Source organism: Balaenoptera borealis (assembly GCF_965194805.1).
Source record: "Balaenoptera borealis genome assembly, chromosome: 16".
Taxonomy (NCBI): Eukaryota; Metazoa; Chordata; class Mammalia; order Artiodactyla; family Balaenopteridae; genus Balaenoptera; species Balaenoptera borealis.
In genome coordinates this window covers 26,176,434-26,193,605 of record NC_138872.1, presented here as the reverse complement: position 1 = coordinate 26,193,605, position 17,172 = coordinate 26,176,434, and the positions used below count along the sequence as shown (strand labels likewise).

Below are 17,172 nucleotides of genomic sequence, written 5' to 3'. Positions count from 1 at the left end.
TGCGCCACCAGGGAAGCCCCTCCAGGATGTTTTATTCTCCTTTTTATTCAGTGCATCCCCAGTGTCTCCCAGCCAGGATCAGCATCTGATTTTAGAGAAGAGGTTCAGAGAGCTGACTTGCCTCAAATCACCACCTGTAAGAAGTAGGGTCAGGAAAGAGACCCTGTCCTTTTTCTCACCCTTAATCCTTCCCCTGGGCAGAGTTAGCTTTTCTGAGTACTCACCATGTGCCAGACACTGGGCTAACTGCCTTCAGGCTTAAATCTCACCTAATCCTCACACCAACTTTATCAAATGCACTATCGTGAGCTCTACTTGGCAAATGAGGAGTGGAGGCTCAGAGAGTCTGTGTAACTTGCCCAAGGTCACACAGCTGGTCAGCAGCAAGGTTAGGGTTCCAGCTGAGGTCTGGCTAATTATTGAAAGCCCTGTGAGACAAACACACTCAGAGCTACCCCAAGTTTGGGGATTCTGCCAACATCGGTCTTTTGTATTATCTGTATTATCTCCAGCTACACCATAATGTCATATTGTTTCTTCTTTCATGTCCCGAAGTGCTCAATTCAACCCAATTTAGTGTTTATGAAAGACTTTCCTCAGGACCAGGCTCTGTGCCAGGGACAGAAGCCAAGGCAGGAAGAGGGAAAATTCTGACCATTTGCATGAAGTTTTCAATGTACAGAACATTTTCAAGAACATTACCTGCTTTGGGGAAAATAGTTGTCAGTATGTATGTTTGCCTCCACCCACTGCTGGTGGGCGCTGTGGGTGGGCACACACGAGTGCTCTTTGGGACCCCAGAGCCTGGCATGGGGCAGGGCCAGAACAGAAGTTCCAAAAAAATGTGATGAATGAATGGATGATGGGATGAGTGGATGGATGGAAGGGTGGGAGGATGGATGGATGGATGGATGGATGGAATTCTGGATTCTTCTTGCTAGATTCTGGGTCTCATCCCCTACATTCATCTATTCAGCCAGTTGGTCAAACTTGATTAAGTTGCTCTTTTCACTTTAATTCAATGTAGTGCTTATTGGGACCTACCACAAGCCAGGCCCTAGCTGGCTCCTGGGGACACAAAGATAGCAGAACCGTGGTCCCTGACCTGAAGGAGCCCCAGTCTAGCAGAGGGGAAAGGGCTAACACACATTCCTTCAACCAACAAACTTTTATGGAGTGACCCCTCTGACACAGAGTGATGCTAGGGAAACGGAGATGAATCAGAGTGCTTCCTACCCTTGAAGGGCTCAGACAGTCCAAGAGGGATGTCAGTTATTAAGATGTAAATGACAGTGTGATATAAGTGGCTCAGAGCATGGGCTCTGGGATCAGGCTACCTAGGTTTGAATCCCAGCTCAGCCACTTACTAGGTGAGTGACCCTGAACAATTCACTTTCCCTCTCTGTGCCTCAGTTTCCTTGTCTATAAAATGGGGATAATATATTACCTGCCTCTGGTTGTTTGGAGGAGTAAACAATGAGATTACACTTTCCTACAGTCATGAGCTGATCTCAGTGGCTCATCTACTGCCCTGGAGGGTGGCCCATCTCTGGGACAAGGACCAAGATTTATTCATCTTTGACATAGGGCTTGGCCCTCAGGAAGTGCCCAATAAACAGTTATCAAATGGATGAGTGGTCCCAGCACAAAACTATTAACATTTGTTAAATGAATGAATGAATGAAGGGATAGATAGATGGATGGGGGGCCCAGTTCACTTTAGCAGGAAGGATCTGGAAGATGACACAGGGTGAAGACAGACAAGAGGTCAAATTCTGGGAGGTCAGCTAAGACTAGGGAGGGATTCAGAACTCACTCATGTCAATGGGCTGCTGACCTCATTCTTTTGCCCATTCATTCATTCAGACAGTCAGCCAATGCCAGTTAGCCAAGCCAGGTCCTGTGCTGGTCACTGGGACCTCGGAGATGATGTGATCCCTCACCTCAGAGATCTGATCTGATAGGACATAGCTGACCTCCCTTTCCCAACCCTTCTCTTTCTTCTTTTCTCCTTCCTTTCCTCCCTTCCCCTCTCTTTCCATCCTCTCTCTCTTCTTCCCTCCCACAAACATCATTTGATTCCTACTTTAATCAGATCTTGCTCTGAGGGAACCAAGGTGAAAAAAGGTAAGGTGTCCAGACTTCAAGGGACTCGGGGAAGGAGCCAGACCCGCTGAACATTCCTTTCAACTGTGTGCTGAATCTTCTCTGGGAGATTTGGGCAAAGTGTTCAGGGGACATTTCATGCGGCAGAAGGAAGAAGACCTGAACCTGGGAGGGGTGTGGGACGAGCCGCCTGTCCATCGGTCAGTCCATGAAAAGTAGTTCTTCACTTTCTAGGGGCTGGCACCTGGGGGAGCTGTTTAACCCAATAGGTGTTCCAGACACAGAGTCCAGGGCTTAGAAAAATGTTTGCAAGCTGAAAAAAAACAAAATGTGTCACCTTCAAAATCAGAAAAATGTCAAAATCTTGAAGTTTAAATTAAAGGTCTTCAGACTGTAACATTATAACAACTTTGTTAATTGTTATATTTAACAGTCATGAACATGACAATATGTTTGAAAACAGTTGTTACTTCGATCTTTCGTATTTGGCAAGAATTCCCGAGGAAGCAATTCAAGTCTGAGAAATGCGAGCCTATTATAAATTGGGTGAATTATTCCTGCCTGACTGATTTCAAAAGCAAACTGACAATTCTTTCAGCTTTTTTTATAGCAACATGAAGAAATTACATTTGGTGGATGGGACGTGGGTGCCCTTCCGTATGTCTGCCATTGTGAGGGAAGTGGTGGGGGAGGGGAGCCTGTGGGCAGAACCTGGGAGCTGAGTGGGAGCGTGGAGACTCAGCCAGCCCTGTCCCTGCCTCTGTGCAACCTCAGCCCCGTCCACGTCCTCTCTGATCTCAGCAGCCTGGATGACCTCCTAGGACCTTTCTCGACTCGGGGCTGAGCCGTGTGTGGAAAGAGATACCAGCTCGGAGCTTAAGGGCTGAGTCAGTGGGACCAGGAAGCTGCCATGGCTGAGGTTTAGCAGTCACGCGGTGAGTAGCATGTCCTAGTCCTGGGACGGCTAACCCTTAATGCCTCGCTGAAGATTTTCAATAAGAAATCCATCTCACGACCCTCGTGGCTGGGACCTTTGTCCCTGAAAGACAAATACCTTTGGTGCAAGGAGCTGTCATCACTTCTCTTTCCGGGATGACCTGGACCAGCCTGTCTGGACCTCAGGTGTCCTCAGAGGGTACCAACCTCCCTACCCACCACCAGCGCCCTTTGCGTGCCCCCCATACCCAGGCCCTGCAGGGTTTGGAGAGTGTTTGGGCGGGAAGGGGCACTGATGCACCCCGAGTTGTGCCCACCCGACTGTCATCCTCTTGTTGCACGTCACAGGCGCCTGGAGAAGCACTCAGCCTGGCATTAGCGCCCAGAGCAGAGAAACAACAGGCTCAGAGGGGCCCACAGCTGAGGGGAGAAGCCCCCGGCCAACCAAGCCCACGCTCTCAGCCACTACACAGACCTGGGGTCACCATAACATGGAGGGGCCTGAGAGAAAGGAGCAATGGGTCGTAATGCAGCAAACGTGCCAAGTGTCTGGGGAGAGGCAGATGTGCAAGCAAAGTACTTGAAAACAGAGCAACATGGCTCTCCCTCAGGAAGTCACCCGTGGGCAAGATCCCTGATCTGTGTATTATAATAACAACAACAACAACAACAATGACAAGTCAGGGAACATGTATTCAATAGCTACTATTACAGGACATTGTTATGGCACTGGGGACACATCAGGGAACAAAACAGACAAAAGCCCTGCCTCATGGGGCTCCCATTCCAGTGGAAGAGCAAGAGGAGAACATCTTTAGAGATTGTGTCCAGGTTTATACATGTTAACTTGTGTACCCTTCAGACTGGTTCAGTGAGGTAGGTAGACCCATTGTGCCCACTTTACAGGTGAGTAAGCTGAGTCTCTGAGAGGGAAAGGTCACAAGGCTAGTAAGTGGCAGAGTCAGGATTTGAACCCAGGCCTAGCATGCTTTTGAGAACTGCACACACTGCCCCTTGTCACCCTCCTATTTTCCTGGGCTCCTAAATGCTGTGATAGGTCACCACTCACTACTATTTATTGTAGTAATAGTAATGATGATGATCGCAATTATTCATGGAGCACCTTCTGCAGCCAGGGCTGGGCTGGGCTCTCTACTGACATTTCCTCATTTAGTTCTTCTAAGGTAGAGGACATTCTAGTTCTCATTTTATGGTTAAAAACCCCAGACCTCAGAGAGGTTAGGGTACTTGCCTGCTGTCACACAGCCAACAAGGGAAAAGTCTGGGATGCACAGCCGAGGCTGTCACTAAGAGCAAGCTTATTGTGCTGTTATAAATAAAATGCATGAATTTTTAAATGTGTATATTTTAATTAATCAGCAATAAAGAAAAATGCTTCTGCAGACTGTAATAAATATTTATTGAGCATCTACTGTGTGTCAGGCCCTGGGGATGATGCCCTGTGGTCCTGGCCCTCATGGCCTCAGAGCAGGGACGATTATCACTGTGCCCTAGGAGCTGGTGGGATTCCTGCTCAGAGCAAGAGCGTGGGGTGCCCCAGCTGGTGGGAATGTAGCAAGTAGCCCCCAGATGTTCCTGACCACCTCTCAGAGTCCTGAGAGCTCAGCTGTCTAGCAGGGAACCTCTGCTCATTTTTGTAGTTAGAGGAAACAGAGACCCTAGGAGAAAATGAGTGTCTTGCTCCAGGTCACGAAGCAGGTTATTAACAGAGCCAAGACTGGAACCCAGATCGGGGTCTCCTCCTCCATACCCCAGCACCAGGCAGGCCCCAGAGTCCCACCCTCTATGAACATGTGGTGTCAATGTGTCCATCACCAGCTGGAGGGATCTTTAGAGATGACCTGGTCCCGTACCACCAAATGTGCGGTTGCTCCACTCTCCCCTCCTGAACTTGTGGCAGACATTACTAATCAATGATGCCCTCTAAGCCCAGGAGCTGCCTGGGAGGGCTTCTCAGCAGAACGCTCCATCCAGTCCCTACAATCAATCAGACTTGTAGTTGAGAACATAGTTCTTAAGAGTTCCCTTACGTGGCCCCGGAAGGGAAACTGAGGCTCAGTGAGGAATCACACCTGCCAAGGGCTATACACCAGCACCTAAGGGAGTCGGAATTTCCAGACACTGGTATACTGGAGGCCTGAGACCATTTTAGCTCATCTGGTCTTTACTGCACACAAAAATAAGAAATGCTGTTGCCATTGATTAAGCATTAAGCATACTGGATGCTTAATCTTCTCATTTAATCTTCTCCATAACCCTGTGGGGCAGGGCCGCATACAGATGGGAGACCTGAGCTGGAGGGGAGTGAAGTGACCAGAAACCAGCAATAATTATAATCATCATCATCACTGTTGTTACCATGTATCGGGGGCCTACCACACATTATCCCACCGCATCCTCACAATATGCCTGGGAGGAAAGTCCCATCATCAGTCCCATTTCACAGGTAGGGGAACCTGAGGCTCAGGGTGATGAAGCCCCTTGTCCAGGCAGCACAGCCAGCAACAGGCAACGAGAGAGGATTCGATCCCAGCCTGCCCAACTCCAGAGCCGGGGTCTGACTACCACCCCCTCAGTACCCTTTTAATTTCCATTTGGTAACCTGGATCCAGGCATGCGGGTGTTTACCCATTTTACGATGAGACAGCTAAGGCCTGGTGTGAACACCGGGTCTGAGGTCACTACATCACACTTGGCCCCCTGGGCTGCGTTCCTGAGGCGGGAAAAACTCTCTTCACAAGATTTCAGCGCAGCCCTCAGCTCTGTGCCCACAACCAGGGCAAGAGGGACCTCATGTGTTTGCAGAACTGGGCACAGACAGCCAGGGAGAGGCGTCTGCTGACCGGCCCAAGGCTCTGCTGGACGGCATCTTCCACATCCCAGGCCCAGGCTTGGGCACCTGGGCTGCCACCTTCTCCCTGCTCTGTGCTCTGATGGTGGGACCACAGTCAGCGTGAGGAAAACTAGCTCCCGAAGCCTCCAGCCCTACCCCTACTTTGCTCTGGACGCGTCCATGTGGAGGACAGGCTTACAGGTCCCTACTGAGCTGCAGGTGGGCGACCGGAGGAGATGGACACTGGGTGACCTGGAGCTCTCTGCTGGTGCTCCCAGCCTGATGCCAAGTGGGCACCCATCTGTGCTTCCTGGACCGTATTCCAGGTTGACACGGGCCCAATGCACCAGGCGTTACAACCAAATCAAACAGCAGAGGCTGAGGAATAAACAGGATATTCTAGCCCAAGGACTCTCCTGCTCCACCAGCTGGCCTCAAGTGACATGGTAGAAAGGTCCTTCCCTGGGGACCCAAATTTCTGTCCTTGTGAGTCCTGGGCGAGCCACCTCCCTTCCCTGAACCTGTTTCCTCAGCTGGAAAATGGCGCTTTCCAAACCTCCTCACGGGGTTGTCGTGGGCACGAACGGTGAAAGTGGACCTGCAGTAAGAAGCCCAGGGCCAGGCACTCACCCGCACCTACTGGGTGCTGGGCACTGGGGCCAAAGAATGCGACTCGCTGCTGCCCCCAGAGGCTGCGAGCTGGAACAGCCGATCTCAATGGGAGAGGATGCAGAACTGCGTGCACTCTCCAGCCTTGCCCTTTCCCATCTGTGTGGCCTTGAGCAAGTCATGCTCCCCTTCTGAGCCTCACGCTCCTCAGCCGGGAAATGGGGGCAGTAACACCCCCTGCGTGGTTGCTCAGGGGATGAAACAAGATGAAGCAGGATAAGCACCTAGGGTTGTGAGGGTCACATCTGGGCTGAGCTGGGGTTCCAGAGGATGGGGTGGAGGTCACAGCTCATAGAATTCAGGTAGAAATTACCTTCAAGCCATCTAGTCCAGTTGTTTCCATTTCTAGCCAGCCACCCCCAGGCAGCTCCATCCCGGAGCCCCTGACCCTAAGTATCTAGGGAGGGCATCAGGCATCTATAGTTTAAACAAACTTATTAGGTGATTTTGTTTAACCTTTTTTTAAAAAGTTATTGCCCAGAGTAGAAAATTTCAACAAACCTAAAAGATATGAAATGAAAGAGGAAAATAAGTGGGGTTCACGTCACCGTGTAGCCTTGGATGAGTCCTTCTCCTTCTCTGGGGCACAGCCTCCCCAGACTTCCCAGGAAAGAGGTTAAATTGATGAACTCTAAGCTCTCCTGTGGCTTTGATGTCTGTTATGTTTCCAATGTGGTCATGTGACCCTTGAGTAGTCATCAGAAGGGAGGAAGCAGATGTGTATCTACAAATGTGTTAAGTCAGGATTTACTGTGGGTTTGAATGGCATGATCCAACTCACACTGGCTTCAACAAATATAAAAGAGGGAGGGAGAAATGTATTTGAACTGGAAAGTCCTGGGCATAGAGGACTTCAGGCACAGCTGAATCCAGGCACTAAAAGGATACATTTTCTCATTCCCTTAATATGGCTTCATTCTCTAGTGAGATTTGTCAGATAATTGTATCTAAATTTTTTAAGGACAAAAACAGACCCAGGCAATCTGTGCAAACCCAAAGCCCCCTTTGCTGGTAGTGAGCTCTTTTATCCAGAACAGTAGTTATATGGTCTCCATGATACTGTAAATGTACCCCTTGTGTAGGGATGGAAATGTATGTGTTTTCTTCATATGAGTCTAGCTTATGCTGTCTTGTTCTTGCACGTGTGCATACGTGCATGTGTGAATGTGCACATGTTCACATGTGTAAGTACGTATGTGCTTGTTCAAGAGTCCCACACACACTGCTGGGATTAGGATCCAGAAGACCTCAGAAAAAAGGGGGGCATGGTTTCTCTCCACTTAGGTAGATTTAGTCTAGTGTACCTCAGACTTGGTGTACACTAAACCTTTAGCAGAAGGGGGCCCTTGAGGGTGTGGTAAAGTCCTATCCTCATGTGGATTGGAGCCAGTGACCCTGCAGAGGAGTGAGCGACCCTGAGAATATGGCTCCTTAGAAAGCAGGACCTTTGAGGTGCATGTGTGCCCACCTCCAGGCCCACCCCCAGGGGACAAGAGTGTCTAGTTAATTTCACCTCAAAGCTCAGCCATGAGAGGCGGCCGACATCAGTGGGAGAAGCTGGCTTTGTCCTGGGTGTGGTCCATGATGAGAAACAGCACCCACACCAGCCACTGTGACCCCAGGAGGCCACGGCCAGGTGGAGGTGGGGTCTTGGGAGGAGGGAGGGTGAGAAAAGGAAAGAGGCAGGAAGCCTGAGGGAACCATATCCCCATGAGGCAGCCAGACTCAGGTAGAAAGAAAATCTGGGGGGAAGAATCATACAAATATGCAACAATGGTCTTTGAACAATAGACTGAGGAAATTTAGAATCACACACGGTTCACAGTCACATGAAGTCACACAGGACCTTAGCAGTCATCTGATCAAATTCTTGAGCATCTCTGGTGAGGGGGCCTTCGCCACCTTCCCAGGTAGTAGATGGCCTTATAGGATGCCCCAGAGAGAGGCTTGGAGCATTCTACAGACAGGTCAGGGTCTAGGGGACCCATGTGAGAGGAAAACCCCAGAGTGGGTGTGGTAACAACTGGCTGAGGGCAGAGAGCAAAGGAAAAAAGTCAAATTTTGATGATTTGCCATGAAAGAAGCCAGCAAGGAGCTGAGATCGGGGAAGACGGGGAGGGACCACCTCAGGCAGGCAGTCACGGAGGTTCTGAGGTGATGTCGAGAGCCAGAGACAGTTGCGGAGGAAAGTTCTGGGAAGAGGGAATGGTCTGTGCAAAGGCCCAACGCAGCAAAGAGGCTGTCATCTTTCTGGAACAGAAGGAAGACAGTAGGGGCCAGGGAGGGAGGGGTAGATGAGTTTGGAGAGGCAGTGAGCAGATGACACAGGCTCTTGTGGGCCGTGGTGAGCACTTTGGGTTTAAGCTGAGAGACCCCTCTGGCTGCTGCATTGAAGGTAGAGGGGTTGGGGGCAAGTGTGCAGAGGGAGACCGAATATTGGGGGTTAATATGGAGGCAGATTTTGTTCACTCTCAGGAGGAACACTACTGAATAAATGGAGTAGGCAGGCTTGGGAGGATTGTAGTGAGCAACCCGTCATTGCAAACATTTGCCCAGAGGCTGGCTCCACCATGAGGGATGTTGTGGAGAGCACTCAGAAGCCAGAGGAGGGTTGGCATAAATGACCCCACTGGTCTCTGACCCTGACTCTATGGGTCACAATTCTAGCTCCATCTCTGTCCCTGTCTTACTGGGTGACCTCAAGCTGGTTGTTTTCCCTCTCTGAGCCTGAGTTTCCAAATGAAGACAGGATTAAGCTGGATGATCAGCCTGGACCCGTATATTCTGGGTCCTCCTACCAGAACATTCTCCAACTCATCAATTCTATCCATTCTCAGTCTTTACCCCAGCCCCCACCCACAATGGCAACCGTCTTGGCAGCTGGAGGCTCTATGAGAACCTGATCTTAGTCTTGGCACAAAGTCCTCTCCATATCCATCCATTCCAGTTCAAGCCTCCTCGGTGACCTTTGGGTTGGAAGTCTCTGTGTTCACTCTGGACAGGGGTTATTTTCTTTGGAGTCTCCTTGGATGGCTCTGAAACCAGGACTTGCTTCCATGGGCAGCCTCCCATCCCATCGCCACCATGTAAGGGCCATCACCACCCAGCACAATTTCAGGAGACTGTGCAGGGGAGCAAGGATTTGGTATTTTCCTCTAAACCTGTGAATGGTGGACTTCCCCATTAATGTCTCCCCACATGGAGGCCTTCAGAAGGTGTTGGGGGCAAGAGGCAAAGGGAAGGGCCACTTGAGTTAGCTACTATTTTGAAAATAGGAAATTAAGAAATAGATAGATTATATTAGAAGTGTCAAACTGATGAGCAATGCAGGGTCATGATGTGGCACCCTTTTATTTGTTCATACTTTTATTTGGCAAACCTTTATTTTGTTGTACTGTACGAGGTGCAGACTTTTTACTATGGGTTGGGAATTCAACAGTGAAATAAGTCACAGTCCCTCCTCTAAGGAGTTCACAGAGTGGAGGGAAAGATAGACAAGTCATCACTAATTGGTACCCAGGACTCCGATTAGAGAATGAAGGCAGCAAAATGGTGGAGTGGGGCCCCCTAAACCTAGACTCTGGGGAGGGGCCTAGAGTGGGTTTCATAGAGGACAAGATGTCTTTACCAAAGCTGGAGAGTCAGTAGGAAGTGACTTAGGTAAAAAGGCAAAGAAGAGGGAAATGTTCCAGGCAGAGAAGACAGCATGTGCAAAGGACCTCTGTGTAAAGAGCATTGACTTGGAGTCAAGTGTGACTTGTCATATAGCAGCTCCTCCACTCACTGGCTGTGTATGTCTGGGCAAGTTGCTCTAGCTTTCTGACCTGTGCTGCCCATCTGTAAGAGAGGAGATAACCACATCGATCTTAAAGGACTGTTGAGTGTAAGAGTGATAGGTGCTCATCAAAGATCCCTTTTCTCTATGGGTAATTCTCACTCCTGTTCCCCCCATGACTGTCCAGGTGTCAGGACAAGATGTTTCAGCTTTGGAAACTTGTTCTCTTGTGCGGCCTGCTCACTGGGACCTCAGCGTCTCTTCTTGAGGATCTCGGCAATGATGTTGTTAGCATGCTGAAACCTGTTCTCGATAAAGGACTTGAGACCGTTGACAGTACACTTGGACGTGAGTCAGCAAGAGGGATGATCAGTGGCAACTAGGAGCTTGCCTCCTAAACACTATGCCTGTATTACCAAAGGCTGCCACCAGGGGCTGCTCTTTATGGGTGGTTTCCTGAGAGAGGTGGTGATTTGGTTCCTGGTTCATTCATTTTTTATTTTTCTAGAAACAAGTAATGCTTAAATAAATAAAACTTTACATATTATATCACGGTAAATTTTCTAATACATGCATAGGATAAATTCCTAAAAGTAACATTTCAAAAGTTCAAAAGGTATGCACATTTTAAATTATACTGGATATTGACAAATAATCCCCTATGTTAACATTTTCTCCAATAGTCTTTTTTTCTACTCCCTTGACGGCACTGGTATGGAAAACTTAAATATTTTGCCAGTCTCACAGATGAAAGGTTATAATTCATCTCACTTACCATCTCTCTAATTATGAAAGAATCTACATATTTTAACTCAAATATTTTATTTATATTTTTAGCATATTCTTCTGTTGAGTCATTCAATTAGCTTAGTAATTTGTATTAACTGATTGGAAATTGAGCCCTACTTAGCTTAGGTAGCTTTAAAACTACCTACCTTTCTACTTAATCATATCTCCTTATAATTATGATTTCTTGAAAGAACTTGGCCTGCTTTTCATTTTCTGGAAACATTGGCAGCACACTGACAAACATTCTTTATAGGAGAAACTAACTTCTGTACATGACTGCCTTTCAAACCTTGCCAGGGCTTAGGCAACTTGCAAAGAAACAGAAGGGATCCACTCTCCAATTTCATTGCTGATAAAACTGAGCTCAGAAACAGAAGTGTCTGGATCAAGGTCACCTAGTTAGTTTCAGGACCAGATGTAGTTTCCATCTCTGTTTGCGTCATTATAACTAGGTAGATAGATACTGTCCATTGCAGAGCCATGTTGTTGTACTATTGATTACATATCTTTTCTTGTAGCCTTTTTTTTCTCCTTGAGTGAGTTGTTGCCTTGTTGCTTCTTATTTGAATTATTTTCTGCACATATATTCTTAATTATTTTCAAATGTGCCATTCAACTTCTACCATACCACTTACTCTACCAAATCCCTCTTTTCTCTGAAGATCCCCCTTTAGGACACTCTGTCCTCCTGCTCCTGTATGAATTATTGCTTTCTAGGCCTGCTGCGAAGCTGTAATCCAGCTTATTTGCCACTTTCGTGAGTTGGAGCCATATTTTTTCCTTGATTCTAGATTTTCCATTTCTTAGTTTATTCTAAGTTTATTTTGTTTGTGTGAGCATCTCATTAGAGCTTCACTACTAGAAGCTGATGTGCAATCAATATCTATTGCCTGGTCACTGGATCGATTGCTTTGTTGATGAATGATGAGTATATCTTAGTGTGAAGGCAGCATGGAAGGAACAAGGTCTCCTTAGCTGTGTGACTTTAGGCCCATTTCTTAACCTTTTGATCCTTTATTTCCTCATCTGAAAGTGCAGACAATAATAATATCTACTTTATGGAGTTGTTATAAAGATTAAATGAAATAACAGAGGCAAATGGTCTCATTTAGTATCTGGTGCATAGTAGCTGCTTCATAAGTTGTGTATCACACTAAATGGAGATTGTTTCTACAGCTATCCTTCAGGAATTGAAGGCCGACTTGGAGGCGCTCCAGGAATTCACGTCTTGGCAGGAGGCCCAGCAGAAGATCCAGGAAGCTGAGAACTTGTTGGACAAAGTCCTTTCTAAAATTTTTCAAGTAGTGGAAAAGGTTATGGGGTGAGTCGCTGCTTCATGGTAGAAATCTTTGTTCCAAGAAAAGAGAATACATATCTTTAAGGGACGTAAGATTAAGGTCAAAGACAGAAAGGTGAATAAACCTTGTGTGTCCCTGCAGAGCGGAAGTCGTCTGAGGCCAGCTCTACCAGAGCTTGGGTAAATTACAGGCAGGGCTGCAGGGCCTATCTGGGCATCTCATGGGTTTGGGCTTTCTCATTCTGTGATTTCAGGGTCAGGATGAAGGTTCTCTTTACCCTTACCTCTACCTGTTTGCTGGTGCCTAAAACCACTTTTCCAAGGAATAAGACTTGTCTTCTCTGAAAATAGCTGAGTATATATAGTCTGAATGCCCTCAGGAGAGAGGAAACCAGAATCCACAATACATGGGTGGCTCCACACACGAAGTTCTAGAGTCCAGCAGTTCTGGGTTCAGATTCTGACTGTACATAAAAGAGAATGAAATAATGCCACTTGCAGCAACATGGATGGACCTACAGATGAACATACTAAGTGAAGTAAGTCAGAGAAAGGCAAATGTCATATGATATCACTTATATGTGGAATCTAAAATATGACACAAATGAACTTATTTACAAAACAGAAACAGACTCACTGACATCAAAAACAAACTTATGGTTACCAAAGGGGAAAGCGCTGTGGGGGGATAAATTAGGAGTTTGGGATTAATTTATACACACTACTATATATAAAATGGATAACCAACAAGGACCTACTGCATAGCATAGGGAACTATACTCAATATTTTGTAATTACCTATAAGGGGAAAGAATCTGAAATAAAATATATATCTCTATCTACCTCAATCTATCTCTATATCTATATCTGAATCACTTTGCAGTATACCTGAAACTAAGACAACATTGTAAAGCAACTATACTTCAATTTAAAAAAAAACAACAACAAATTCTGGCTCTGGCACATATTTACCCTTGGAGTCTTGGGGGAAACCACATTTGTCTGAATCTCAGTATGCCACGCCATCCAATGGAGAGATTCAAACCTCTGAACAGGGTTCTCATGAAGAACAAAGCAGGCAAGGTCAGTGAGGCTCATATTCGCATCACGATGCTGGCATAGAGAAGTGCCCAGCAATGGCTGTCATGAGGAGTGACAAGGGTGAATTGTGGTTTTTGCACAGGTTGAAAATCAGTAACGTCCACATCCTGGATATCAAATAATTCGAAGTGACTCCTGATGGCAAAGGCGCTAGCCTGAGTATCCCCATCACCACTAACGTCACCCTGACCCTATGAGTAGGCATTAGAATCTGAGGTTTGGGAGAGGCAGTGCAGCATGGCCGATGAATCTCCAATCTGGAATCAGATACAGAGATAGGAAAATGAGGATGTGTAGAAGAGTCTTTATAAATTAACTGCACTATGATTTCATCATCCATTAGCTATGAGATCTTGGGATAGCTACTTAACTTCTCTATACCAAATGTTTCCTCTTTCTGAAAATAGAGATAATAATAGTACTTTCCCCTCATGGTATTGGTGTAATGATTCAATGGATCAATCCATGTAAAATAGTTTTTTTTGAAACACCTAACACAGAATTTGTTCTCAATAAATGTTAACTATTATTTTTATTTTAATCATCAGTGTGATACTGTATAGAAATATCACATGAACCAAACCCATGTGGCCAGGTGAATAAACTCCTAATGTAAAAAAGTAGATTCCATAAAGAAAATAGACCATATTGACATTATCCATAGACATCCCATATAATGTCCACACAGATGGAGGAACTCAAGTGGGCAATGTGAAGGGACTTCTAGACTTCTGTTCACTGTGAATCTTATTTCCTGCAGGCCTCTGTTGGGTGAGCTTGTCGACCTGGGCCTCAACTTGGACCTCCAGACTAGTGTCAGCATTGAAACTGATGCCAAGACTGGTGTCTCCACAGTGGTCGTGGAATAATTCACCAACGACCCAGCCAACATCTCACTCACCTTACCGGATAGGTCAGGCCCACCCATCTCACCAGAGCAGGGCTCCCAGAGGATTTGGGACCCCTAATTTAAACCTTATTCCTATACCTGGGAGGGAACATAGTATGGTGAAAAGGAGTTCAGACTCTTGTGTCAAGTTTGCTTTGCCACTAACTTGTGACTTTGTAACCAATTTAGCCTCTCTGAGCTTCAGTTTTCACATCTGTAAACTGAGGATGATAATAATACCTAATTCATAGGTACTGTGCTGACCAAATGAGAAAATGCAAGTGTTTAGCATTCAGCCTGGCATATACTAAGCTCTCAGTAATAATAATATCCATGCTGACTTTCTGTCTCTTTGTTCTTCCCATTAGTGAGACACGAGTGTTGACCTCTCCAACCATAACTGTGAATTTGCCTATTTCACCTTTCAGCTTTACCCATTTTTGCTTTATGTTTTTTGAAGATCTGTTGTTAGGTGCATGCACATTTAGCATTGCTATATCTTCTTGAAAAACTGACCCTTTTGTTATTATATAATGTCTCTTAATAATAATAATAATAATAATAACAATAATAATAATAAACTGTGTTTACCTTCTTGCCTCCAGTTCGGAGGGAGAAAGAGGAGTGAGTACCTACCATGGGCTCTAATTTCAGATTTCCCCAAATCATCCTCCACCCACTGGAAAATTCCAAAAATGAGATCTTGAAAACATAATCCTCTCCATTTAAATCACTGATCTCTGGTAACCCACAAAATCTACATCTTAAACTGTGTGCTTGAAAGAGCATGTGTAGCCCAGGGAGGAGAGTGGAGGGGGAAAGGCTGACTCTGGTCATGGCTGGCAGAGGAAAAGTGGTCTGGAAGCTGAAGGCTGGGGGAAGGTTGCCTTTGGCAGGGAACAAGGCTGAGCCATGAGCAGAAGTCAATCCATCCTACCCCAACAAGGAATCTGATCACAGGTTACCTAAAGACCCCCCAAAGCCAAAGAAAGGCTCCACAGCCTACTATTACTTGGAAAGACTGAGATGTAAGTCCAAATGCCTGAGCCCTGCTGGATACTGCCTTGCGCATAGTCCCAGGGAATTCATCCTGCCCTCTGGGTCCCAGTGTCCATATCTGTAAAATGGCATTCCACTCTGCTGCTCCAAATTCTCTCAGGGCTTTTCTCTCCACTTTGGGTGGAATCCCAAGCCCTCCTCAGGGCCATCTAGGCACTGCTTGGTCTGGATCCACCTTCGTGTCCCTGTGCTCTCCCCTTTGCCCACCCTGCCCTGGACATGCTAGCTTTTGCTCTGTGCCTCAGACAAACTTCTTCCCGCCTCAAAACCTGTGCACGGGCTGCTCTGGCTACAAAGAACACCTTTTCCCCCAAGTCATCTCAATGTACGTCTCATTCTTCAGGGTCTAAAACAAAGTTTCTCCTATTCTCTCTTGTAAGAATCTACCCTTGCCCTTCTGAGTTCTTGTCACAAGTTTTCATTATATATTTAATTGTATGTTTACTTCATTTATTCCTTCAGCCAAAAATGTATTACACATCTGCTACATGCCAGGCAGCCACCATTCTGAGCTCTGGAGAAGGTACTGGTGACAGCAGACAAGGAACTTGTTCTCATGGAGTTTATTCTCTTGAGGGAAAGGCAGACAGACGAGCATTCAGTACACTAATAAAGAGCCCACAAGGGAAGTGTCACATTGCAATGATCCCTGGGCAGAGCAGCACACTTAACAGGGTACTATGATACAAAGCCCTCCCTTAGGCAAGCAGTCACGGAGGGCTGCTCTGAGGAGGTGACAGTTATGCTGAGAGCTGCAGGTGGGAAGGAGCCAGCTTTAGCCAAAATTGTTTAATATACTATTTAGGTGCCAGTTTAGGAGCTGCTTGTGCTTTGCTCATCCCTGTGTCCCCAGTCTCACTTGGTTTCTGGCGCATAGTTGGTGCTCTATAAATATGTGTTGAATGAATGAATGGATAGATGGATGAATGGATGGATGGATAGATGAATGGATGGATCGATGAATGGATGAGGTCTCAGGGTTGTGATGAGACTCATGGGGTATTGGGGTGAGCTGCTGGTCAGACATGGGGTTCTAAGTGATGATACCCCTGGATAGAGGCTCAAGTCACCTGACTTCAAGGTGCTCCACCATCTTCCACCCTCTTCCCACGTCTCCTGCTTGGCTGCTCTGCCAACTTCACCAAGCTTTATCAGTTTCCTCCCTTTTCCGGCCCCATTGGACTGGTCAGTGAAGCCGTGAACACTGTGGTCAAACTCGTGAGAAAGACAATGTCCCTTGTGGTGCAGTATGAGGTGAGTCCCCAACTCCTGCGGGCCCAGAGCCAGGCCTGCTGGGGGGCAGGTGTGACATTCCCTGGCCTGGCAGCAGGAGGAGGGGAGCAGGGGCCTGACAATTAGCTGAAATCACTGGGTCCCACATTTGAACCATTTGCATACCCATGTACTGCCAGTAGGCCTTCTAGCTAATATTTTCTTTAATCAACACAATTTTACTTAAATTTATTTAAATACATTTATTTTTAAAAGGAAACTTTATACCACTATCATAAATAGAAATTAATATCACTTATCATATAATTAAAAAATAAGCACAGAAGAAGTGAAACTGTCCCTGTTTGCAGATGACATGATGCTATACATAGAGAATCCTAAAGATGCTACCAGAAAACTACTAGAGCTAATCAATGAATTTGGTAGAGTAGCAGGATACAAAATTAATGCACAGAAATCTCTTG

At 46.5% G+C, this 17,172-nt stretch overlaps 1 protein-coding gene across 1 annotated transcript; it reads left to right on the top strand.

Annotated features, from left to right (window-relative positions):
- Positions 1 to 9,356: 9,356 nt before the first annotated feature.
- BPIFA2 (BPI fold containing family A member 2) lies at positions 9,357 to 14,285 on the top strand. Its single transcript, XM_082362343.1, is given in 3 exon segments — positions 9,357 to 10,715; positions 13,519 to 13,646; positions 13,650 to 14,285. Coding segments are annotated over 3 exon segments (378 nt in total). The 5' UTR covers positions 9,357 to 10,540; the 3' UTR covers positions 13,725 to 14,285.
- The last annotated feature ends 2,887 nt before the right edge of the window (positions 14,286 to 17,172 follow it).